General features: G+C 41.5%; 1 protein-coding gene and 1 pseudogene across 2 annotated transcripts; both read left to right on the top strand.

Moving 5' to 3' along the window:
* Positions 1-6,705: 6,705 nt before the first annotated feature.
* On the top strand, positions 6,706-11,541 carry LOC116319337 (annotated as a pseudogene).
* A 5,435-nt stretch (positions 11,542-16,976) lies between these two features.
* Positions 16,977-22,737, top strand: LOC116319335 (toll-like receptor 13). 2 transcript variants are annotated; one of them, XM_039610459.1, is made up of 5 exons: positions 16,977-17,182; positions 18,440-18,525; positions 20,896-20,979; positions 21,745-21,862; positions 21,942-22,737. In XM_039610459.1, the coding sequence occupies exons 1-5, from the start codon at positions 17,139-17,141 to the stop codon at positions 22,168-22,170; spliced, it is 561 nt and encodes a 186-aa protein (XP_039466393.1). In that variant the 5' UTR covers positions 16,977-17,138; the 3' UTR covers positions 22,171-22,737. The 2 variants fall into 2 exon arrangements, with proteins under 2 accessions (XP_039466393.1, XP_031594488.2); XM_031738628.2 differs by having other exon boundaries at positions 18,440-20,979.
* The last annotated feature ends 3,533 nt before the right edge of the window (positions 22,738-26,270 follow it).

The following is a 26,270-nucleotide window of genomic DNA, read 5'->3' as shown; positions in this document are numbered from 1 at the left end:
AATTGATTGGTATAATTTGAAGTTTCAAAAAAGTAAATGTTTAATTCTAAGTGACTATTCAGTTTTGTTTTGTTCTTTCCTTCAAGTCTCTGACATCTTACCTTACTGCATTTCTGTTCTGCCACCTACCTTTCCATCTCCTGCCCTTCTTTTCCATCTCCTGCCTCCTGTTTTAATTTTTAAAAACTTTTAAAAGCTACCACTTCTTGAAGGAAATTAGCAGCACCTGCAAAGTCACAATATAATTGAGGGATATCAGCATAGTCCAGAGCAGGCACACAGCAGAGCTATAGCAGAGCAAAGGGAAGCAAAAAGATGGACTGTACAGACTGGATGCCAAGGAGACCCGAGATTCAGCATGGAATTGCTTGTAGAACTGGTGTCGGATGGGCAGGAGGCCTTTCCCAGTGAGACACAACCAGTGAAAGACTGATTGCTTTGATGGTTAGTACTTTAGACTCTTGAACCTGTGCACATAATCCCCAAAATTTGATTCAGTTCATCTTGACGTGGCATTTTCAGTGGGAGAAACATTTCGTCACTCATGCAAGTGACTTCCTTGGTCTCAGCTGACTCAGCTGTTTCCCAGCCTTATAGCTGAGACTTTAGAAGTGACTTGGATGTGCGACAAAACTATTCTTCTACTGAAAATGCTGCATCCAGATGCTGATTCCTTACCTGGACGATTGAGCATGCATCAAGACCTGGTACATAATGCATGAGGGTTGGACTGCCAGCTTGGTTTTGGTTGTTTTTCTTTAATACCCTGGGCTTGTTTTATTGCAAATGAATCAAATAAGTATTTTCTATTGACAGTGCTAAACTGATGAAGTGAATTTTTCTACTCTTTGGCTACTTTACCTACTACTTTACCTTACAAGACAAAAAAACCCCCCAGCAACATGTTCAGTTCAATTTTATTTATAGATTGCTAAATCACAATTGCAATCAACTTAATGCATTTTATATTATAAGGTAGAGACCCTACAATAATACAGAGAAAACCTGAACAATCAAGAGATCCACTTTGAGCAAGCACATGGCAACACTCAAATGAAAAAGACTCTTAACATGAAGAAACCTGTGGCAAAACTTAGGGAGCTGCTCCCTGGTCAGGTAGGGGCAGACATTTTTCGCTACCGGTTGGGCGTGATGGGAGGAAGACAGAAAAAAAGACATGCTGTGAAAGAGAGCCAGAGATTAATAACTAATGGTTAAATGCAATATGGTGAATAAACAAAAGGTTAGTGAAGAAGATACACTCCTAGCCTAGGCCTATTGTGACATAACTAAAAAAGGGTCAGGGTTAAGGGTCAAGCCTGTATGCTATGTCTTTGAATAATACTGCCTAAGAAAAGAAAATTTTATTTTAATATTATACTATCTTTTCCTTACAGTTATGCCCTTTGGGTTGAGAGATACTCGTGCCATATTTGAGCGCCTAATGAGTTTTGTGGTTTCTGGTTTGGAAGGGTGTGCTGTGTTTTACATAATATAGTGGTTTAAAGGCAACACCTGGCAAGGTCATCTTAAGGGCATCTGGGCTTTCCTTGATTCCATAACTTCGGAAAATCTTACAGCGAACCTTGCCAAGTGTGAGTTTGCTAAGGCCACTTTGACTTACTTGAGTAAGATGGCTGGACAGGGCCAGGTACATCCAGTAAGAACTAAAGTAGAAGCTACTGATCGCTTCTATTCTCCCACTACTGAGAAAGAACTTCCACAATTTCTTGGAATGGTGGGTTATTATTATGGGTTTTGTGAGAATTTCTCTGCAGTGGTTGCTCCTCTAACTGACTCCTTAAGTCCCAAGGATAAGTTCCAATGGTCAGATCATTATCAGACAACCTTTGAGGATGTCAAGGCTATCCTTGCCTCTGTTCCAGGGCTTGAGAGTCCCCATCTCAGAGATTCTTTCCAGCTGAAGGTAGCAAAGTGGACGCTGTGGCAGTATTGTTGCATCAGGATGGAGCAGGTATTGAGCTACTTCTCCCACAAGTTTTATTCCTGCCAGTTAAATTAGTCTATTTTGGAGAAGGAAACTCTTGCTTCAATTTTGGCTTTGAAACATTTTGAAGTATATTTGGGTAGTGGTAGAGTCCTCTCGTGGCATAAGAATCCAAGTCAGCACTTGATGACATGGCTCGTATTTTTACAGCCTTACCATATGCACATCTGACATCTGAAGGATTCAGAAAATGTGATGGCTGATGCTCTGTCTAGAACTTAATGTTCATCATAGTATGTCTTTTTTTAGTTTAAACAATTTCTGGTGTTTCCATCTTCCATTCTCTTAAATATGCTTCATAACTACCAAATTATTGCTAGGGATGTTGGTGAGCAGCAGAGTTGGTGTAAATGGGAACATGTGACTCATGGGTGGAGCTGTCAATTGTCCTCACCTCATCCCTGACTTACTGACATTTCTGTTTCAGCTTTTGTAGATAAACTTCTTAATTCACATCTTACTTGTGTAAACTCCCTCTTTTGTTGCAAGCAAGAGTCAGGTGATGCAACAGAGAGTTTGTTTTGGACAAAAGCAGTGAAAATTACGCAATGAAATAAGTCTTTATCTAAAGGTTTTTAATTAAACAGGCTACACAAAACATCAGCATCATACCAGGAACAGGAAGTGATACGATACAGCAGTGAGAGCCAAAACCTTTTCTTATTTAACAGTCTAACTTCCCCATTAGTCAGACGGAAAACAAACAATTTCCTCTGTTGTCTTCCTCAGATTAATAGCACTTGCAGCGCATCCACTCTGAGTTTAGGCCAGTGTCATGTCTCAAGGATAAACTGATGGAAGAGGTAAGGCTGTGTTTATAAACCCTAACAATATCATTCGTGTTCACTGGAAAAAAATGACACAAATGTGGTCACATTAAATCAAAAGATCTGTTATTTTCCTTTAAAGCTGTTGAGATGTAGCTGACATTAAAACACACACTTAAAAAAATCTGAGTGATTAAAAACTAATATCAGTTAAACAGTATCAAGGTTTTTCTCAGAACTGGATTTTGCAATGATGGAAACCTAGCACACTGAACTGTCTTATATTTCTTACTATTATCTATGTTGCATTTATATGTTTTTTGCTCTTTGTTCTTTTTGAGAGTAATATTGACACAACAGCCAAGAAAATGCTTTTGTATAAAAAAAAAAGTATGATTGATTTTGAAAAAACAAATTAAAATTTTTACAATTAAAGGGAAAAATATTTTTTTATGCTACTTAGATGAAACCCTCGAGTTGGCTGAGGCTGTGTCCATGAGATAATCCAGCCCATACTGTCACCAAAGCAAGTGGCTCCATGGTGTAATGGTTAGCTCATTTCCCTTTCAAGTCAAGAATCTGTGATTTGTTATTAAGCGGTTGGCTCATAATGATGTCCTTGGGCCCAGATAAGATGACAGTGTTGTGTCAGGAAGAACATGTTATGCAAAATCTGTACCAAATTAAACATATGGATTCTGCCACAGCGGTGGCCCTCTGAATTAGATTCGATTCAGTTTTATTTATATGGCCTCAAATTATAACAACAGTTGCCTCAACACTGTAAAAAAAAAAAAAATGTTGCAAAAAATTAAAAACTCAAGGCAACCCACTGCATTTACGTTTTTAGGTTCTGATGGATAACTTATAATTTCAAGTTTAGGAGAAAAGTTGCTTCAACTAATGTTTTTGTGTTTACAAGATTAATAACTGTGCTTTTTCTTAACTCATATTTTATTGTTTTAACCATGTAATTCCTAAAGTTTACACAACATTCTTTTTTTGTTTTGCCAATCAATTTCCTAAAGTCTAGAAAAAGTATCCTTTATAGTTTTCATGAGGTGCTCCCTGTTATATTAATGAATGTTTACACAATGTTGATTTTCAAATAACTTTATTGTGTTCAAACACAACTGCACCACTGACAATGTTTTGAGATCAGCCATTTTTAACATACTGACAACATTCAGCCACAAATAAAGTCCTTTTCCAAAAACAAAAAAAAAGTCAAATTTTTGTAATAATGTTACTCATCCAATTTTAAAGGTGTGGTATTGTCAGACAGAATCTTGATTGATAGTCACTAACAAACAGATTCAAAACATCAGATGGCAGGATGTGAACTCTTCTATCTGGTTTCGATACAGCAAACAAATGTGTACTTGAGTTCTTTGGGAAACTCCATGTTGAGCCCATAAAGTAGGCCAAACAGGCAGGCAAAGGCAGTGGGAAGGTCTGGCAGATCATCAAGAATAATGTCCTCTTCCAAAACAGTGGAAGTGTTGACCCCTGTGGACTGCAAGTTGGGTTCCACGTAGTCCTCCAGAACAGTGAGGATGCCCACTGTAACACTTTGGGTTGCCCTCTCAACTGGATCTGTATCCTATGCAAAATTAACAACAGTACATATAAGTCTCTGTAAACCAAAACTGAAGATTGAGTAGATTAGCATACTCACCAGACATGTTAAGAAGAGTTTGGTCTCGTCGTCGCGAACAAATATCAGTAACCCTTCCAAACTGATGATTCGTCGATGCTGGACTATGTTTGAGACCTAAAACAAGGAAATCAAATAAGACTCAGTCTCATTTATAAACCTAAAATGATGTAGTAAACGCACACAAATACACAATAAAAGAAACATTACTTGCCTTAAGAAAGTTGAGATGAACACCTTAGCTACATCCAGCTCCTGGTATAAAAAGCCTCGTGTTCGCATTAAGGCAGACAGCCAGGTGGCTTTCAGTCCTTGCAAAAGTGCAAAGTAGACCCCGTAGTATCCAAAAATATGAGATGCGCATGCGTGCTCAGGCACAGAAAGGCGCCAACAGCTTCAACTCAAGTAAAACTTGAATTCATTCATTTTGCCAGCAATAAATTTCATCTGAGACCAACATTTGCACCAAAACGTTAAAGGATTAGTTGAAACCCTTAATGTATTTGACTTTATGGGGCACCTCAGCTTTTATTGTTGAATTGTGAAAGAAATGACTGTAAGCTCAGCAATTGCAAGTTTGATTTTTTACGGTGAAGGTGCTTTATATTGTAAAGTAAAGACCTGACAATAATACATAATAATACATAATACAACCCCAACTTTCAGACAAGCCCTTAAGAGCAAAGCACTATGGTGACAGTGGGAAGGAAAAAAAACTCCCCTTTAACAGGAAGAAACCTCTGGCAAAACCAGACTGAGGGAGGGATGTCCATCTGCCAAAACTGCTTGGGAGTGAGTAGAGGGAGACATGATAGAAGACATGCTGTGGAGGAGCCAGAGATTAATCCATCCATCCATCCATCCATCCATCCATCCATCCATCATTCCATCCATCTTCTTCCACTTATCCAGTACTAGGTTGCGGGCGCATCAGCATAACCAGCGAAGCCCAGACCTCCCTCTCCCCAGCCACTTCCTCCAGCATATCTGGGGAAACAACTAGGCGTTCCCAGGCCAACCAAGAAATATAATCTCTTCAGTGTATCCTGGGTCTGCCCTGCGGCCCGGTGGAGCACCTCACCAAGGAGGTGCCCAGGAATCATCCTTGTCAGATGCTCGAACCACCTCAACTTGCTCCTTTCGATGTGAGGAAGTAGTGGCTCTACTCTGAGTCCCTCCCAGAAGGCCAAACTCCTCACCCTATCTCTAAGGGAGGGGACCCTTCGAAGAAAGCTCATTTCCACAACTTGTATCTTGTCACCACCCAAGGCTTGTGACAATGGGTGGGGGTAGGGACATAGATCAATTGGTAAATTGAGTTTCACTTTTACGCTCAGCTTTCTCTTCACCATGATGAACTAGTAAAGTGTCCCTGCAGTTGCAGCACCAAAACATTGTTTGATCTACTGCTTTACTCTCCCCTCACTCGCAAACAAGACTCCAAGATACTTAAATAACTTAATTTTGGGCAGTAACTCATCGCTGACCCGGATTCAGTACTCCACCCTTTTCCGATTGGAGGTGCTGATTCTCACTCCTGCTGCTTCACACTCAGCTGCAAAACTGCTCCAGTGCAAGCTGGAAGCCACCACCTGATCAAGCCAAAAGAACCACATAATCTGTGAAAAGCAGTGACGTGATTCTGAGACCGCCTAAGCGGAAGCCTTGTTCCACTTTGCTATGCTTAGAAATTTGGTCGATAAAAATTATGAACACAGTTGGTAACAAAGGGCAGCCCTGGCTGAGTCCAACACCCACTGGAATGAGTCCAACTTCTTGCCGGCTATGCAGACCAAGTTCTTGCAATGGTTGTATAAGGATCAAATGGCTTGATCCTAGCAGTGGCCCAGACATCACACACTCCTGAAGCACCTTACACAGAACACTCTGAAGGACATGGTCGTATGGCTTCTCCAATTGTACAAAACACATGTAAACTGGTTGGGCAAACTCCCATGCACCTTCAAGACCTCAAGACGGTAAAGAGCTGGTCTAGTGTTCTACAACTGGTATGAAAACTACGTTGTTCCTCTTATATCCGAGGTTCAACCAACAGTCAGATTCTCCTTTCCAGCACCCTGGCATAAACTTTCCCTGGGAGGCAGAAGAGTGGGATCCTCTTATAGATGGAGTATGCTCTGTTCCCCCTCCTTAAAGATGGGTACCACCACCCCAGTCTGCCGATCCGGAGGCAACCCCCCCCCCCCCCCCGCGATCGTCACGCAACTTGGAAGACACGTGTTAACCAGCCCTACATAATCCTCATTGGATGAATGGGGGAAAACCTCATTCATCCAAGGGGACTTGCCACCAAGGAGTTTTTCAACTGCCTCAGTGACCTCACCCTGATGGACGAGTCACCCCCCCTCATCCCAATACTAAATCTCTACGGAAGACGTGTGAGAGGCAGTGGGCTGGGCTGGGTATCCTAGTATCCACTCTACTCGATGCCTGTACATTAGAGTTTTTCCCGGTGGACGAAAGAGTTTGTTCCCTGCACCTTCAAGTCAAGGAACAGGTCCTGACTGTCATCTGCTCTTATGCGTCGAATGACAGTTCAGAGTACCCTTCCTTCTTAGAGTCCCTGTGTGTGGTGCTAGAGGTTGCTCCACCTCGGGACTCTGTCATCTTACTGGGAGACTCAATGCTCATTTGGGGAATGCCATTTAGACCCGAAGGGGCATGATTAGGAGAAACTGTTACTGGACTTCTGAGTAAACCAATCTTTGTCTATTAGAAACACCATGTTTGAGCATAAAGGTGTCCATAAGTGCATGTAGCATCGGGAAGTCATAGGCTGCAGGTCGACGATCGATTTTGCAATCGTATCACTAGATCTGTGGCTGTATGACACTCAACTTAAGAGTGATTCTGAGGTGTCAACTGATCTCCACCTTTTTATTTAATTTTATCTCAGAGAATCACCAATTTTTCATCACTAGTTGCACCAAATTTCAGGTTATTTTATTCTGTGCTAAAATGATGGACACTGTAATGTAATCAGACTAAAACCTTCAATTTTATGTCTTATTCTATCCGACTCAGGTGTATTGAACAACAGGATACCCCCATTTCTAAGTGAAAACAGCACTGCTTCCCAAGATCAACATGATCAAACTTGATGATGCTCGACCGCTCCAACAATAAACTCAGGTCATTGGATTTTCTAGCAGAGGCCAAACAATCGGCACTCAAGTGGCTAAACGTCAGCAACAATGAATTGTTTATAATCAGTGAAACAGTCATCCAATCCCTTCCAGGCTTGACATATCTGGATCTATCTCATAACCTTTTAACATGTGAATGTTCTAATTATGGTCTTATCCAGTGGATTCAAAGCAGCAAACAGACACAGGTTGTTAATGCACATCAGTACACTTGTGTGTTTCCTGTCAGCCAACGGGGAAACAAATTCCTGGACTTTGGTTTTGACTCCTGTTGGATAGATGCTGCCTTGCTCTGCTTCCTTTTTAGCTCTAGTCTAGTTGTGCTTACTCTCCTTGCATCTTTCATCTACCACTTCCTGAGGTGGCACCTCACTTATGCCAACTACCTCTTCCTGGCCTTTCTCTATGATAATAGGAGGCGGAAGAAAGGTATTCCTCACAGCTACGATGCCTTTGTCCTACAATGTTCATGATGAAGCTTGGGTCTGCAGAGAGTTGCTTTTAAAGCTGGAGGGTCAGCAGGGCTGGAGACTCTGTCTGCACCACAGAGACTTTGAACCAGGTATTGATGCTTTTCATTAGCCTCTGTTTTTCTGTTTTTAGATCAATATTTAATGGAGCTACAACACAAACTCCGTCTCATCTTTCCTTGAAACACTATTGTTGCCAATCTAAACTTATACCGACAAAGATCAGGTCTGCAGGTCTGTCTGCACCACAGAGACTTTGAACCAGGTATAGATGCTTTTCATTAGCCTCTTTTTGCTATTTCTAGTTTATTATTTAATGAAGCTAACACACAAACACTGTCTCTTCTTTTCACTGAAATACTGTTGTTGCGAATCTAAACTTCCTCTTTTCAGTGGAACTGAAAAAGCTCAAGTTTTGACACAACAGTATCTTTTTTTCTCTTTAACTGCACTGCAAAAACTATAAACAGTGTCTATGGTGTTAAAACAAAAATACCAATCACACATGACCCAGAAACCGCAGTTGAATGCTAGATCTAAAAATGTCAAGACTGACCATTCAGACAAAACCTACAAACTGATCTTTAAATCTCTAAAAGTAGACTTTACATGTGCTGCTCAACTGTCAAAGCATCCAACATTTGGGGAAATGAAAGTCTTACTCTGGAAGAACAACAGTTAAGATTGGATGTTTTTCTTGTTGGTTTTTTTTGTTGTTGTGTTTTTTAACCATGAACAAGGCCCTAGAGGGCCACATGTACCCAAAGTTTTAACCAATTTGGAAACATTAAGTGTCTTCCATATTTAAAATCTTTAAACATGAAATTCACTTTCATTGTTTCACTGCATTAAAAAGCAACAAAGATGTATTATCTCCACTGTTCTACGTTGTACTTATTAACTATTCAAATTCAATACAATTATATATAGCTGCCCAATTAACAGAAGTATAGACCTCAGAATTTCAGAAATTTTTTTTACAGATTCTCATTAACTGGAGTTAGAGTTTGATTCAGCATCAGTGTAGGCCTCAACGAGTTAAAAAATAGATCTTTGCTTACGCACCACTGCTAAAAAAGGTTAACCAAGGTTAGAGTGAATGGAATTTAGGCCTTACTTTACATCCTGCTCTTCTCAAAAGTGAGAATACATCTGAAATCTTTTAACCTGTAGAAATCAGCATTTTATGTAACTTACCTGTGTCATTTTAGATAGAAAGAGTGAATTCAAAACACAATGCTGACATGTTTGATGTGTGAGATTTTTGTTTTTACAGGTAAGCCCATCGTAGAAAACATTACAGAGGCCATCTATAGCAGGAGAAAGACTATCTATGTGATCAGCCAGCATTACCTGCAGAGTGAGTGGTGCTCCAAAGAAATCCAGATGGCCAGGTATGGTCAGTGGCGGTCCTAGCCTGTTTGGCGCCCCCGGGCGAACACTCCCTCTCTAAAATCTGTAATATAATGTATTGTTTGGAGTTTAGTCTGTTACTGTTACTATTTTTACCATTTCTTCTTGGAGCAACTGTAACCCACATTATTTCCTTAGGGATTAATAAAGTATGATTCTGATTGTTTCAGGATGACCTGCCATTATCCAATGACACATCTGCTTACATGTATCTTTTGCTCATTTGTCCTCCTCTTCTTTTCTATTTTTTCTAAACTGAGCATCTGATGGCTTTGAACTTTTCTTGTCCATCTTCCATTAGTTTTAATTTTGCACTCCAGTATCAACACAAATCCCCCAACTCGAGGATCACCACAACATAACCTAATAGACCTACACCATAGTTCACAGATTCACTTTGTCTAAGGTTTATTTCTGGGATTTCACACAACCCAGGATTCAAATCATGAATACATAATGGGTTTGGATTTACAACATTATGAATGAAATGTGCTCTATTTGGAAGCAGCAGGCCCCTCCCCTTTCGACAGGTTTGATGATTTAAAGTCTCACACACAACTGTAAATTATAAATTTTAAATTGTCATTGATCCCTTTGTCCTAAAGTGTATATTTATTTTCTTACCCCTCTTATATATATTGTTTGTTTACTTGCACTGCTGTAACTGGAGCCTCGTCGTCTTGTCTCTCTATATACTGGACTGTATGTAGCGGAGGTGACAATAAAGTTTACTTTGACTTCAGCAGCGAGCAGGCGCGCGGAGGGCTCTCGCGCTCACTTTTCGCGTATAGAATTTCTAAAAAACATCGGTGCAAATTATAAGTCTGTATCATGATGTCTGGTGTTTTCGTGTTTGTTGGTTTGTTTTTATTTTGTTTTATTTTGCGAGTTGGTTATTAGACGCTGCTCCAGCCAGCCAGAGAATCCCCGCCGCCCGCCCTCTCCTCCTGTGCCGCAAGCAGCAGGCAGGCGCACCGCAAAACGAGGCGCCCTTACTCCCAGCAAATGGGCGATAGAAAACCAATCGGTGCCTATGCCATTCCCAATATGCGCTGGCTGCCGTCGGGGCAGCATGAGTTTTTTTTTTTTTTTTTTTTGCCGATGCCCGTGATGCCGCCCCGGGCAACCGCCCGTGTTGCCCGTATCAAAAACCGCTACTGGATATGGTTACCAACTCTTTGTTCTTACATGTAATGATGTCGCCAGCTTCTACATTGATTAATCTGTGTGTGGTGTCTTTAGCTACCGTCTCTTCAATGAGCACAAGGATGTGTTGATCATGGTGTTTCTGGAGGACATACCAGCCAAGCAGCTGTCTCCGTACTACCAAATTTGGAGTCTGGTGAAGAGGAGCTCTTACTTGAGTTGGCCACAGGCTGTTCAGCACACTGGAGTCTTCTGGCAGAAATACAACAACCTCTCTCTCTCGAGAGAAGAAACCCCTGCTGACCACAGGTGACTCCTCACTGGACACCAGAGAGTCATCCAGTGATATTTAATCTAGGTGGAAAAATCACAGATTGCATATAAACGAGCTAGCTTCTGGTTCAGAGAGGTGAAGCTACTGCAGAAGTGGCTAAACTTGCAGTACTTCTAATTCCCAGCAGGGGGAAACTCCTGTGGTTTCAATAAGGTTACTTGTAGGTGTCTATGGGCAAACAGCCCTGTGCTGCCTTGACCTGTGACCTCAGTGAACACTTTGTTGTCTGGTGGACTTTCCTGGAGTTTATGGACTCGGTCAAAAGTGTCAAGTGTTATTTCATGTTGTTTGTTTTATAAATGGACAACCCAGTGTTACAAGAATTATATGTGCATTTTTATTAACATCTGTACCGAATTCTGACAACTTAGCATGTTTGTTGTGCTCATCCTGTCAGGGGTAAATATACTGAATGACATTTAGTCTTACTGTAGTCACAAGAGCTCACTGCTGGTTTCCTTCATACTCTATGTTCCTGTTACTGCGAACTGACAGTTGTTAGTGTTTCTGACAAAGCGTGAGAGACAGTATTTTTAGTTGATAACACTGATGAAACCCAACCTGAAACCAATGAATGATTTTTCCTTTGTGATACTTATTTCTTTACAATGAAATAAAAACAGAAGTTAAATGAGTAGCAGAGGCTAAGAGCAGTGGTGTTTTGTTTTTTTGACTCACCATAAATTTTGCTGCCACTTTCTATGGCTTGTTCAGTTTACAGTTTTAATCCAAAAAAAAGAAAAAGAAAATATGTCAAACTGTATGTAAATGATGACATCCTCCTCCTCAAATGGGGATGTCATAGATTCAATTCAATTTTATTTTATTTATACAGTACCAAATGACAACAACAGTCGCCTCAAGGTGCTTTATTTTGTAGTGTAAACCCTACAGTAACACATACAGAGAAAAACCCAACAATCATATGACCCCCTATGAGCGAGCACTTTGGCGACAGTTGGAAGGAAAAACTCCCTTTTAACAGGAAGAATCTTCCAGCAGAACCAGGCTCAGGAAGGGGCGGGGCCATCTGCTGCGACCGGTTGGGGTGAGAGAAGAAAGACAGGATAGAAGACATGCTGTGGAAGAGAGACAGAGGTTAAGTAGATTATACATTCCATTGTCTTAGATACCCCTGGGGGAGGGAACTTTTGCCCAGTGGTGCACTTGACATTTCACACAGGATATACAGAAACATATTATTAGTGACCGTTCTTAAAGACCACAAAGTAGAAACAGGAAGCAAGCAACCAATTTGTGCACGCAGGCCTAATGATATTCACTGTAAGATGTGAGGGGAGGAAGGCTGGCTGTCACTGCTTGCAATTGAATAATTGTTTTTTATGACAGACCAAAACATTTTTTGGACTTGACAAATCCTAAATTGTTTAAATCAAATAAAAATTATTTTTAAAAAATCCTTTTCAATAAATGAAATTGGACATGTTCGTGGCTCATCTCAAATATTCAGAAAAAACAAAAGGAATAAAGAAGACATCGATTCAAGCTGCAGAAAGCAAATTTTTTTTCATTGAGCGGTTTTGCTTCATCGACCAGTCACACTTGGACTTATTTAGACACACTGCAGAAGTAGCGGCATCTGTGGGAGGAAACGATCCAACTTCCTCTTTCTTGTACAAGTGATTTACCTCTGGGGTTTTTTTTTTTTCTGTAGTCAAGCTGGTGAAAGAAAGAACAATCTTTCGAATAGGTATGTTTCTTTTATCTTGATTAATAGAAAAACCATTGACCACATATATTATTTGTATATATAAATAGATGGTCAGATTTTATGCAAATAACATTGACTTTGTAAAACAATTTAAACTAGACTTTTTTATTAGAGAACTGAAGGCATATAAAAATCTACAGTAATTGAACAATTACCTATTTTAAATACTGAATGCCCTTGTAAGATCTACTTTAAGTCTAAAATAGTTATGGTTATATTTTATTACTGAATTACTGCATTTCTGATCATAATATGTAAGAAATATTGAAAATTACCCTCAAGTCGAGTTAATTTAAGTATAAACTGCTGGGCTATGTTGGTTCACTTACACGTCACATGCGTTTGAGTTGCATGCATTCTGGGATATTTAGCTGTACCAAGTACACACAAGTCACCACCTATGCATGCTCGATAAAACAGGCGGAGCAAGAACACATCTGGGAATTTTTCGCGTTCTAGGCTTTGAATTGAAACAGTACTTGGTCTCCGACTGATAACGTATCACGAGTACATGAGAAAGCAACTATGCTTATTGAGACAGGGCCCTCGGTCTCTGTTTCGGTGTTTTTCATACTTCCTGCTTTGAGATCCTGTATTAAATACATACATGCACATACAGCTCTAACTGTCTCTAATTGATTTGAGAAAACATGTATTATTATTGGGAGATATCATGTCAAAATATTCCCCAGCTGCTGATATATTTCACCTTTTTGGTGGTTCCATAATGTTCTCCTTGCAAGCTTGTGATGATTCGGAAAATCATATCAGATACAGTTCACGCATAAATCAAATTCCGGCATCTTTTCAGCAACTCGAGTCATATAATGAGACAATGATGTCGTTTCAGAGAAATGAGGCCTCGTTTCTCTTTGGTTGTGAAGAACGATACAGGTATCCACTCAGGCTTCATTCGGATACGCCTCCATTGCTCGACACAGGCCTGGGGGCTTCCAATGTCAGACGTGACATCATTACTGACTACTGACCAGTGTTTTTTGTGTTTTGAGAGGAGTTTAGCAATAAAGCAGTTTTAGGACTCATCTTTGTGATGCGTTTGGGTCTGAAACCTGCTCGCCACACAGCCGTTCTATGACAGAACTAGCAAAGTGTACTTAATGAAGTGGCCGGTGTGTGTATTTTTCTTGACAAGGCAGTACAGTTTCACCTAGAGTCTAATTTCATCATGAGTCAAAATGATATAAAATATATTCACTTTTGTCAGACACTACCAGCAGACTGAGCTGTGTCTGGTAAAGCTGATGAAACAAGGAAAAACATGGAAGAGGTGTCAAGGAGTGCGGATGGAGCGGACTTGAATGCAGATCTCCTTTGCGATGAATTTATTGACAGTGCAAAAAAATGCTGCTGGTCTCTTGTTCTGCTCCGCTGTCCTGAGCAATGCTGCCCTAATAGCCCGCCATGCTCGCCGGCAATGACGCATGTGATGTTGCACAGATGGGACTGCCAACTCACCCTCTGTGATGGAAAGGAGTGGGCCTTGGTATCCCATGGATGCCTCGAAGGGAGACAACCCTGTGGCCGACGAGGTGCTAGTGTTGTGGGCATACTCCACCCAGGCCAACTGCTCACACCAGGAGGACTGGTTGGAGGAGGCAACGGACCGCAACATGGCTTCCAGCTCCTGGTTAGCCCTTTCAGGTTGACCGTTAGACTGTGGGTGAAAACCAGACGGCAAACTGACTCGGGCTCCCAGATCAGAACAAAATTCCCTCCACACCTGGGAGGTGAACTGGGGACCTCGATCAAAGACAATATCTTGAGGGATGCCATGTAGATGGAACACATGTTGTGTGAGCAGCTGAGCAGTCTCCAAGGCAGAGGGAAGTTTGGTCAAAGCCACAAAATGTGCCACCTTGGAGAAGCGGTCTATGATGGTGAGTATGGTGGTATTACCTGCTGACGGCAGCAGTCTAGTGACGAAATCCACGGCAATGTGCGACCATGGGCGTTTGGGGACAGGGAGTGGTCGCAGGTGGCCCGACGGTGGGGAGCTTGGCACCTTGTTTTGGGCACAAAAGGCCGTCACATACTCCCGGACGTCCTTGGCAAGGGAAGGCCACCAAAATAGACGCTGGAGGAATCTAACGGTGCGATTCTGACCCCGATGGCAGGAGAACTTTGCCATATGTGCCCAGTGGATCGCCTTGCCCCGAACAACCACAGGGACGTACTGCCGGCCCGCCAGGCCTGACCCAGGGTCTGGATCCTGCTGCAGGGCATTTCTGATCAGCCTCTCGACCTCCCAGGTGACTGCCCTGATGATACAGGAAGCGGGAAGGATGGGTTTGTCCTTTTCCTCTGCATCCTCCACCAGTGAGAATTGACGTGAGAGGGCGTTGAGTTCAGTGTTGCGTGAGCCTGGCCTGTAAGTAATCACAAGGTTGAAACGGGTGAAAAACAAGGCCCACCTGGCTTGTCTGGCATTGAGGCGTTTAGCCGCTTGAAGGTAGGCAAGGTTCTTGTGATCCGTCCAAACAAGAACTGGGTGCTCGCTCCCCTCCAACCAGTGACACCACTACTCTAAGGTTAAGTTTGATAGCAAGCAGCTCTTGATCTCCCACGTCATAGTTCCGCTCGGCCTGATACAGACGACATGAGAAGAAGGCACACGGATGCAATGTGCCTTCCAATCGCTGCGAGAGGACTGCCCCCACACCAGAGTCCGAGGCATCCACCTCCACCACGAACGGTTGATTAAGGTCTGTCTGGATTAGAACAGGTGCAGAGGAAAACAGGCGTTTCAGCAGGTCAAAGGCCTGCTGCGCTGCTAGTGACCACAGGAACTGCTGTTTGGGAGAGGTGAGATGAGTTAAAGGTGACACCACTTTACTGAAGTTGTGGATAAACTGTTGGTAAAAGTTGGCAAACCCCAGGAACTTCTAGACCGCTTTCTGATTCTTGGGTTCCGGCCACTCCACCACTGCCTTAACCTTAGCACGGTCCACCTTCAGTTGCCCCTGTCCCACAGTAAAGCCCAAAAACGAGACAGACTGCATGTGAAACTGACAGTTCTCTCCCTTTACAAACAGTCGATTCTCTAGTAGCCGCTGCAGCACCAGATGCACGTCTTTAATGTGTTCCGCGCAGTTCTTGGAGAAAATGAGGATGTTGTCTAGATAAAGCTTTGCTCAGCTCCAGAGTCTATTAAGGCTTCACATGAGTGAGTGCGCGAGAGAAAAAGAAGCTTCGCGGGGAAACTGAGATGGAGCAACATGATTTTAGTAGCGCCTGATAATACTCTCACTGACACTGATGGTCTAGGGTTTTTAGACTGGACTGGACAAATATCAACAACTTGTCCCTCTCTCTCACACAAAACACACTCACCCGTTTGGCGTTTCTTTCTCCATCTAGCAGTCCTAAACCTTGCTCGCCCCAGCTGCATTGGCTGTTCCTCGTCATCTCCAGGTTCCTGCTCAACCCTTTTCCACTCAGAGGGAACAGGATGCCCCCAGGCATTCGAGGACCCCATGGGGTGATGAGACTCCTCCGACTGCCCCCTGTACTCCCGCATGTGATCATCCAGCCTGATACACATATCGACAAGGGCACTCAAAGTTGCAGGCATGTCTTCAGTTGCCAACTCACGTTTTATCCTTTCGTTGAGGCTATTCAGGAAAGCTCCTCTTAGCACCTTCTCTTCCCAGGCCGTCTCCTCTGCCAGGGTCCAGAACTCAGAAATCAGCCATACTCCTTCTGCCCTGCTTCAGAGAGAACATATGGTGGGCAGCCGTCTCGGGGCTAAAGCCCTTGTCAAAAACACACCTAAACTTGGCCAAATAATCTGGGTAGGAAACATTAGGATTGGTGCTTAAAACAGCTTGAGCCCACTTCAAAGCTCTACCCGTCAATAACTGAACAATGAGAGCGATCTTGGCACAGTCGGTAGTATAAGCTTGTGTCTGCTGCCTGAAAATCAGAGCACACTGAGTCAACCCCCCTCCCCCCCCACACACACACACACAAATTTGTCCAGTTCCCCAGAAAACGTTTCAGGCATAGGTATAGTGTGTTCACATGCTGGTGGAGGAGGAGAGGGAGGCAGCGGGCAGGCAGCTGCCACACTTAGTGGAGGCAAGGTAGGTGGAGTATTTGCTGCCGCTGCAGGTGCGGGTTGCAACATACCTTTAATCTCTGAGACAGCTTGGAGCAGAGTGTTCTGTTCTTTCACGAGGTGATGCAACATTTTGTCATGGCGGTCCAAAAGGTCTGCTTGGACGCATAACTCACGTTTCACAAGTTTGGAGTCTGCTGAGTCCGTAGGTGGCTGGATCATTCTGTCAAGGAGTGCGGATGGAGCGGACTCGACCGCAGATCTCCTTTGCGATGAGACAGCAAATTTATTTACAGTGCAAAAAAATAACAACAGTTCAGTGTGTAATCCTTAGGCAGCAGTCTGTCAAAATGTAAACAGACACAAATGAGCAGGTCGCCCGGCCAGGGCTGGTCAGACCATGGCAAGAGGTAAGGCTGTGTAACAATACTTCTTATGTCTACTGGAAAGAATATGACTTCAGCTGCAGTCACATTAAATTAAAAATATCTGTTCCTTTGTTAGATGATTATGACGTCTAGATTGACTTCCTCCACTGAGGAAATAAGGCTTCAATAGAGCTGTTGATGGAAAAGTAACGTGGTGATATTTCTTACTTTACATATGTTTTGCCTGCATTTCATTAGGTTTTTTTTGTTGACATCAATATTAAGATGATGACCAAAAAAAAGCCATTTGTGTCAGAAAGTTTTATAAGCTCCTTGTGTTGAGGAGCTTCATCTGTGCTTACTCTCTGTTTTACCTGCTAGTCTTACAAATGCTAAACCTTTAGGATACTTTGGTAAGTTTGGTTTTTCAAGTGTGACATACCCGTGTAGGTGTGGGGTGCTCTACTGGGGCCCCATCTGCACCATGTCGTCCACATGTGCCAAACATTTCATGGCAGTAATGGGAACCACAGTGGGCTGTCCACGCAGGTCTCACACTGTGTGGCACACATGTTCCCCATTATAAAGAAAAACAGAGCAATGAAAAACAAAAAAACTTGAATCCACACTAGAGTTCTTTTGCAGTAAGATGCCCTTTAACTTCCATTTACTGATATTTTGAATGAGTCATCCCAGATATAGACCAAAGAATGTTCCATATTACTCACATTTCCTTGAATGGTGGTTCTTTTTTTATAAATAATAGGGAAACAGCTACCTATTGTGGCTAGGTGTGAGTGAACTGTGGGGCTTTGTGGGCAGGCCAGACCCACACTTATCCCACTTGGGGGTGCCGATAAGACACCAACACCAGGTTTGACCTTTGGGGTTCCTCAATGGGTTTTTCATAGAAAACAGTGATTTGCTGGGGCAAGACAACTTAGTCTCCCATCTGTAGTTCAGCTGCCTGCCTTTCCTTTAAACTTCATTCTGTGTTATCTAGCTTGTTAACCACAAGTAAAACTGGGCAGGACAAAATATATGGAGAATCTAAAGTGATATGCATGTCTCTTTGAAATATGTGAAGAGTGGGCTCTGCCCTGCAGGGCCTGATTTTGATATATGTGCTGGATTGAGCCAATGACCCATGGATAGGTAGATCAATTCTCAGACTATCACCAGTTTTCATCATTTTTGGCTGCATCGAATGTCGCATTATATCAATCTGTGCCGAACTATTAGACACTGTGATGTGATCAGACCTACCTGATATTTTATTTCTTCTCTGGTCTGCTTCAGGTGTATTGATCAACAGTATGCCCCCACCTCCATCTTCCTCAAGAAAGTGAAAACCGCCACTAAGATCAACATGCTAGCTACAGAAAGTGTGTCTCTGCTGCTTCTCTCACTTCTGTCTTCTTTGTTCCATTGTGAACATTCACTTGCTTTTTCACTAAAAAACTGCACAATCCTCTATTCTGAAAATCCAAACAATGTGTCAGTTACATGTGCAGAGCGTCACCTCACTGCTATTCCAGATGACATTCCTGGAAATGCAGTATTGCTCAATCTCAGCTCAAATCACATTTTAAATATTTCCAGGATGGATTTAAGAGGTTTATCTAAGCTTGAAGCTCTATATGTTAAATATAATTGGATTTTACAAATTGATAATGGAACTTTTGCAGACTTGGTAGAGTTAAAGGTTCTCGACTTGGGTGAAAACTCACTCACAGCACTGACAAAAAACATGTTTCAGGGTCTTTCCAAATTAGAGACCCTATCTCTGAACAGCAACATTATCTCATTTATCTCCCCTGTGGTCTTTCAGCCCCTGGTCATGATACGTTCAGTAGATTTGAGCCACAATTTCCTGCATCAAATTACAGATATTGATCACATTATTAAACTCCCGACTTTACAACGTTTGATTATTACTCACAACAACTTTACTTCGTTTCAGTCAGATGACCTCCATGTAAATACCTCAAACCTACTCATTCTAAGTTTGGATTCAGTGAAAAAGTTCAGCATTACAAGAGACATTTTTCCTCATCTGCAGTCTCTGGACTTGCGAGGCTGGAAAGGGAACATCCAGTGGGTAGTATCAAACAAGACCTTTTTGAGGAGCCTAACGAGACTGCACATGAGTGAAACGTCTCTTAACTTTGATGTGTACAAAACGATTCTGCAGACTACTTACTCTCTTCAAGAATTTCAGATGGATAACATAAAAAAGTGGATAGATGATGGTTTCATTGATGTCGCCTGCCAAATTCATTCTCTAAGAACTGTTGATGTGAGAAATAGTGAAATTCACACCATAAAAGAGAACATGCTCCAGTCTTGCTCTAAACTTACTGAGCTCAATTTATCATCTAACCATATAGAGAGCATGGCTGATAATGCGCTCCAATCAATGACACAGCTCAGAAGCCTGATATTACAAAATAATTATCTGTCTGAACTGCCAGTGGCCGTCCAAGGACTCACCACACTGGAAGTCTATGACCTTAGCATCAATGACATCAGTGAACTTTACTGTCCTTACTTCTGGAATTTAACAAGCCTAACAATACTCGATCTGAGCCACAATTATATATCCTATATCTATGAGTGTGTTTTTGAAAATTTAAACAATTTGAAAATCTTAAATCTTGAAAACAATAAGATTTTGTCATTTATAAAGACCTTCAATGATAAATTACAGACATTGGAGTTTTTGAATTTGAGAAATGTTGATATCATGAATTTCATTCAAGGAGATTTTCATAGTCTGTCTTCCCTTCAATATTTGGATATTGACTTACACGAGTGTGTCAGTGTTGATGAAGGAGGGTTCGAAGGACTTGATAACCTCCAGATTCTTTATCTGTTAGGTGATAATTATTTTTATGACCATTTCAGTGGACTGTCAAATTTAAGCACTCTGATCCTAAATGTTGTTTCTAGCCAGCCACATAACAGCTCTGAACAAAGGGATAAGCCTTTCTCAAATTTACCCAGATTGAAGGAACTTGTGATCAAGGTTCATAAAGGTTATTACGATATTTCCAAAGATGTTCTCAGTGGTCTGACTTCTTTAGAGTCCTTAAGGACAGAGGCATACTTCATGGGATCTTTGCACCCAGACACATTTAAACACACACCACAACTGAAAGGTCTTACGATAACTTACAGCGAGCTTTCAGTTTTAACATCTGATGTCTTCTTGCCAATTCCAAACCTGATGATGCTCGACCTCTCCAACAATAAACTCAGGTCTTTGGATTTTCTAGCAGAGGCCAAACTGCTAACACTCAGATGGCTCGATGTCAGTAACAATGAATTGTTTGTAATCAGCGAAACAGTCATCCGATCCCTTCCAGACTTGACATATCTGGATCTGTCTGCTAACCTTTTAACATGTGAATGTTCTAATTATGGTCTTATCCAGTGGATTCAAAGCAGCAAACAGACACAGGTTGTTAATGCACATCAGTACACTTGCGCGTTTCCTGTTAGCCAACGGGGAAACAAATTCCTTGACTTTGGTTTTGACTCCTGTTGGATAGATGCTGCCTTGCTCTGCTTCCTTTTTAGTTCTAGTCTAGTTGTGCTTACTCTCCTTGCATCCTTCATCTACCACTTCCTGAGGTCACACCTCACTTATGCCTACTACCTCTTCCTGGCCTTTCTCTATGATAATAAGAGGAGAAAGAAAGGTATTCCTCACAGCTACGATGCCTTTGTCTCCTACAATGTTCATGATGAAGCTTGGGTCTGCGGAGAGTTGCTTCCAGAGCTGGAGGGTCAGCAGGGCTGGAGACTCTGTCTGCACCACAGAGACTTTGAACCAGGTATAGATGCTTTTCATTAGCCTCTTTTTTTTCTATTTTTAGATCAATATTTAATGGAGCTACAACACAAACTCTGTCTCATCTTTTCTTCAAACACTATTGTTGCCAATCTAAACTTGTACTGACAAAGATCAGGGTTTCACACCACTGCTTTTTGTTTTGTTCAAATTTTTACTCCACTACCTTTACACAAATACAAATGGCTGATCTGATGTCAAAAGAAGAATACCAATCAAGTTTGAATGCTAGATCTAGAAATTTTAAGACTGGCTATTTGGACAAAAGCTACAAACTGATCTTTAAACCTCTAAAAGTAGACTTTAGATGTGCTGCTCAACTGTCGAAGCATCCTACATCTGGGAAAATGAAAGATTTACTCTGAAAAAACTACAGTTAAGATTGGTCCAGTTTGTTGCTGAAAAGTGAAGTTGTGTTTCACATAAAAGAAAACAGAAGTACAAAAACACCTGAATTCTAGAAAATATTAAAATTAAAGTCTGAGTCAGCACCAGTTATTACCCCAGAAGTTTATTGAATTCTTCTTTATTTGTCCATTACTGAAAAAGTCCCACCAAATGCTAGTGTGACTGGAATTTAGACACTACTGTAGACTCTGCCATTCTCAAAAGTGAGAATATCTTTGAAATCTTTGAACTCATAGAAAAGGCCACCGTTTATGTTATTCACCAGTGCTGTTTTAACTATAAATTGTTAAAACCAGAAAAATGCTGACATATTTGATGTGTGAGATTTTTGTTTTTACAGGTAAGCCCATCGTAGAAAACATTACAGAGGCCATCTATAGCAGCAGAAAGACTATCTGTGTGATCAGCCAGCATTACCTGCAGAGTGAGTGGTGCTCCAAAGAAATCCAGATGGCCAGGTATGGTTACTAACTCTCTGTCCTTACATGTAATGATGTCGCCAGTTTCTACATTGATTAATCTGTGTGTGGTGCTTAGTTTCCGTCTGTTCGATGAGCACAAGGATGTGTTGATCCTGGTGTTTCTGGAGGACATACCAGCCAAGCAGCTGTCTCCGTACTACCAAATTAGGAGTCTGGTGAAGAAAAGCTCTTACCTGAGCTGGCCACATGCTGGTCAACATACTGGAATCTTCTGGCAGAAAATACGACAAGCTCTCGAGAGAGTTGAAAACCCCACTGACCACACGTGCCTCCTCACTGGATAGCCCATAGTCCTCTACTGAAGTTTACCTGAGGTGTAAAAATCACTGATTGTTTGTAAAAGACAGATGTAATTATTGCAAATGAGAATAAAGCGGGATATGCTTTTACAGTGAGACTGACAACTTGCTCTGCTTATCATTTAATATCCATGTCAGATTCAGTCCATTACGTTTAAAACAACAAAATGAAGACTGCAAAAATGCTCAACTAGAGGCTTCAGAATGGGACTTCTCCAGCTGGTGGATGATGCTGTGGTGGCTCCATCCATCTTATATATACTGTAAAGGTGGATATATAAAGCTAGCTCATATACACGTAATATAACGTTTGTGCTTTTTGTTTGGTAACTTCCTGTGTGACCGGAAGTGAATATTGTAACAAAAACTAGCTCAATCAGAAATGTATCATTTGTATTGTATACTTTAAGTGAAAACGGTTAGACCAATGTAATGAGCTGTTAAAATGGTGTTACATGAATAGCATGGTAATTGTTTTGTTTGTGTACCTCTTACGTTGGTTCATTGTCTGTTACACGGCAAGGAATAATAAAAGTCATTCAACAATCATCAGTTCTGGCCTTCTCAGTTCGACTGGATGCTACATATACAGTCTAAGAATATTTCTGTTTAGAGCTAAAGGTACAAATATAAGTATAACAATTGAGTGTACACATGTTTTATATTGGTATACTTAACTATTAATCAAATCAACTCTTTAAAAAAAAGAAAAGTAAAAAATAGTAATAATAGTAAAACATGGCAATCCACTGTCATTTTAAAACAGTACATGAAAGATTATGGCCTTTGTGACAGTTGGAGGTTGGGAGAAAAAAAAAAAGATGAACTTTTGCAAGATCTCGCAAATGTTTTGGCCGCATCTTTCACAGGCTGCCAGCTAGAAGCCGACCGGGAGGTCGAGGCCTGATGTCCCGTCAGTGGCTGTAGTGGGCCTCGACCTCCTGTTATGCCGGGCTCACATTGTGCGATTTTTGGCCCATTTTGAGCCGATTTTTGAGTCGTGCGACCGTTTTGGCGATCGGCCCGAGTTTGTCCTTCATCGTGCGTCGTGCATCGTGTAGTGTACGTGGGGTAACGAGAAGCGATTAACACCTCACGACCAGCTCCCGATCATCAATCGCTTGGTCGGGAGGATTTCAAACATGTTTGAAATCCTCACGACCGTCGTGAGGGTGTCACCGCAGTTTCTCACACTGCGCACGCGCAAACGCATAAACGTCGGCGAAAAAGACTGAGTAGGATGGCAGCACAGCGTATTGTCTGGACACAAGCGATGGAAGCACAACTGGCTCACCCAAAAAGGCTCACCCGAGCCTTTTTGATGTGGCTTCAAAAAATTACCATAACCGCAACAAACGTGGCAGGAGTTGGATGGAGATTGCTGCTCAATCACAGCTGCCTGATCAATGTTTTTCATTAGCAATTTAGCGAAGTTGATGGTGGTGGTGTGCGTGTCTGTGTGAGTGAAAGACAGAGGGAGAGCGAGCGACGCACAGTGTGAGCGCTCAGGTCGCATCAGAGCATCGGGTCGTATAGTGTGAGACCCTGCATCGTGACCTATGAACTTCTAACTCCTGCGAGTCAATCGTACAGTTTGAGCAGGAGCTGAATCGCGCGACTGAAAAAATCGCACAGTGTGAGCCCGGCATTAGCTGTGAGCTGGTGGGTAACACACGTCTCCGAAAACAACGGAGCACTTTTGCAAATATGTGATGTCTTGATAAACCGAGCAGATATTTGAAGTTTACACAGCTACATTCATGCCTGAAAATATCTTAAAAGTTTATTTTGTGACCCAGAAAGAGTAATAAGAGTAATATTAAAACTAAGTAGCTGCCGCCATTGTTGGAAACGAATTGGCTGGGCCACGCAATGAAGTCTGGGATAGGTTGGGCCACAAAGGATACACCGACTCAGCCTTCAAATGTGACCTGCGAAGGATGCAAAGGTTTTGTGAGATCCCAAGTTACTTTTGCGATCTTTTGAGATCTTTATTTTTTTTTTCTCCCATGTCCCTTGCGGGGCTCCATATATATCCCTGATGATCAAGAATTCACTTACTTTTCCTTAGTCCATCATTATCAATCATCTAGAATTGAGTTTTCTCCTAACCAGTGATTCCCTTCATCCAGATATATCAGAAACACAGTTCCACTCAAGGGGCAATAAGTGATCATGTGTTTGTCTCTTTCAAGCTGAAAAAAACCCCTCCAAACATAATCCACCACCAGAGGGCGCTTGAACACATCTTTGCTAAAAGACCAGGACTTCAATAGTTTTTTTTAAAGAGACAATGGACATCCTTTTTTAAATAAATGATTCTCGGAACATCTCTCCAACTATATAATAGGAAACTGGCAAAGATGTTGTAAGGGGCAGGATTATCTCATACTCATCCTGTGAAGAGAAGAAAGACACCGAATTACAAACAATTTGAAAAAAAAATGAAATCATTGGAAAGAAATTACACAACCAACCCTTCTTAGAAGCTACTGTGTGATTTAAGAAAACACAGACTTGAGTCAAATGATTTGTTAAATACAAAAACCCAGTTTTTTATACAGCAGTTGAGACAAGACAAATTTTAATACAATAATAAATCAGGTAAACCCTGGCAAAGCTACTTAAGAAAAGTAAAGAAAAAAAACAACATTTACAGTTATCAAGAACTCAGCAGGGAAACCTTTTCATAATTTTACAGATATAAATAATGTTTTTAGGAAGTTTTATATTAATCTATACACTTCTGACCATGACCCAAATATGGAAGACATTAAAAAAATTCTTAGTGCTATAGATCTGCCTATTTTAACACAAGATCAATGTAGGTGTTGGATAAACCTATAGCTCTAGAAGAACTATTCTTAATCAAATCCCCAATAATAAGCCATCTAGCCCAGATGGCGTCCCTGCTGCGTTCTGCCAACATTTCTAGCAAACCCTGTCCCCACTATTTATAAGAATGGTTGAAGAATTTAAGGTTACCTCTAGAACCTCCATTGTTGTCATTGTCATTATTGTTACTGTTCGCAGTTGGCCATTGCTCATAGTTATTGCTATTATTATTATGATTATCGGTGATGATAATGAAAAAACTGAGTCATTTTGCTTTACCTATTATTCTCGTTATTGTTATAATTCTCTCCTAAATTGCTTGTGGAACTGGTGTCGGATGTGGAGGAGGACTTTCCCAGTGAGACACAACCAGTGAAAGACTGATTACGTTGATGGTTAGTACTTTAGACTCTTGAACCTGTGCACATAATCCCCCAAATTTAATTCTTTCATCTGGCCATGGCATTTTCAGTGGGAAAAATGTTTCATCACTTATCCAAGTACTTCCCTGGTCTCAGCTGACTGAAGGTTTCCCCAGCCTTAAAACTGAAACTGAAGAAGTCACTTGGATGAGTGACAAAACTTTTCCACTGAAAACGTTACGTTCAGATGAACAGAATCAACTTTTTGGGTTTTCCTTACCTGGATGATTGAGCATGCATCAAGACTGGGCATATAATACATGAGGTTGGACTGCTCGCTTGGTTTTAGTTTTGGTTGTTTTTCTTTAATACCCTGGGCTTGTTTTATGGTGAATATATCAAATGTGCTTAACTGATAAAGTGAATTTTTGTACTCTTTGGCTACCATTCCTTTCTTTTACCTGCTGTCGACCCAATGGACTTCCCTCTTCCCTCTCCTTTCCAGTCTACTTTACCTTAAAAAAAATTTTTTTTTTTTAAAAACCCCAGTTACATGTTCAGTTCAATTTTATTTATAGATTGCTAAATCACAATAGCAATCATGTCAAGGCTATCCTTGCCTCTGCTCCAGGGCTTGCAAGTCCCTATCTCAGAGATTCTTTCCAGCTGAAGGTAGACACTAGCAAAGTGGACGCTGTAGCAGTATTGTTGCATCAGGATGGAGCAGGTATTGAGCTACTTCTCCCACAAGTTTTATTCCTGCCAGTTGAATTATTCTACTTTGGAGAAGGAAACGCTTCAATTTTGGCTTTGAAACATTTTGAAGTATATTTGGGTAGTGGTAGAGTCCTCTCGTGGCAAAAGAACCCAACTCAGCACTTGATGACA

The sequence above is a fragment of the Oreochromis aureus genome, linkage group 3, assembly GCF_013358895.1.
Source record: "Oreochromis aureus strain Israel breed Guangdong linkage group 3, ZZ_aureus, whole genome shotgun sequence".
Taxonomy (NCBI): domain Eukaryota; kingdom Metazoa; phylum Chordata; class Actinopteri; order Cichliformes; family Cichlidae; genus Oreochromis; species Oreochromis aureus.
Note: the sequence above shows the minus strand (reverse complement) of the source record. Positions and strands in the feature narration are given on the sequence as shown.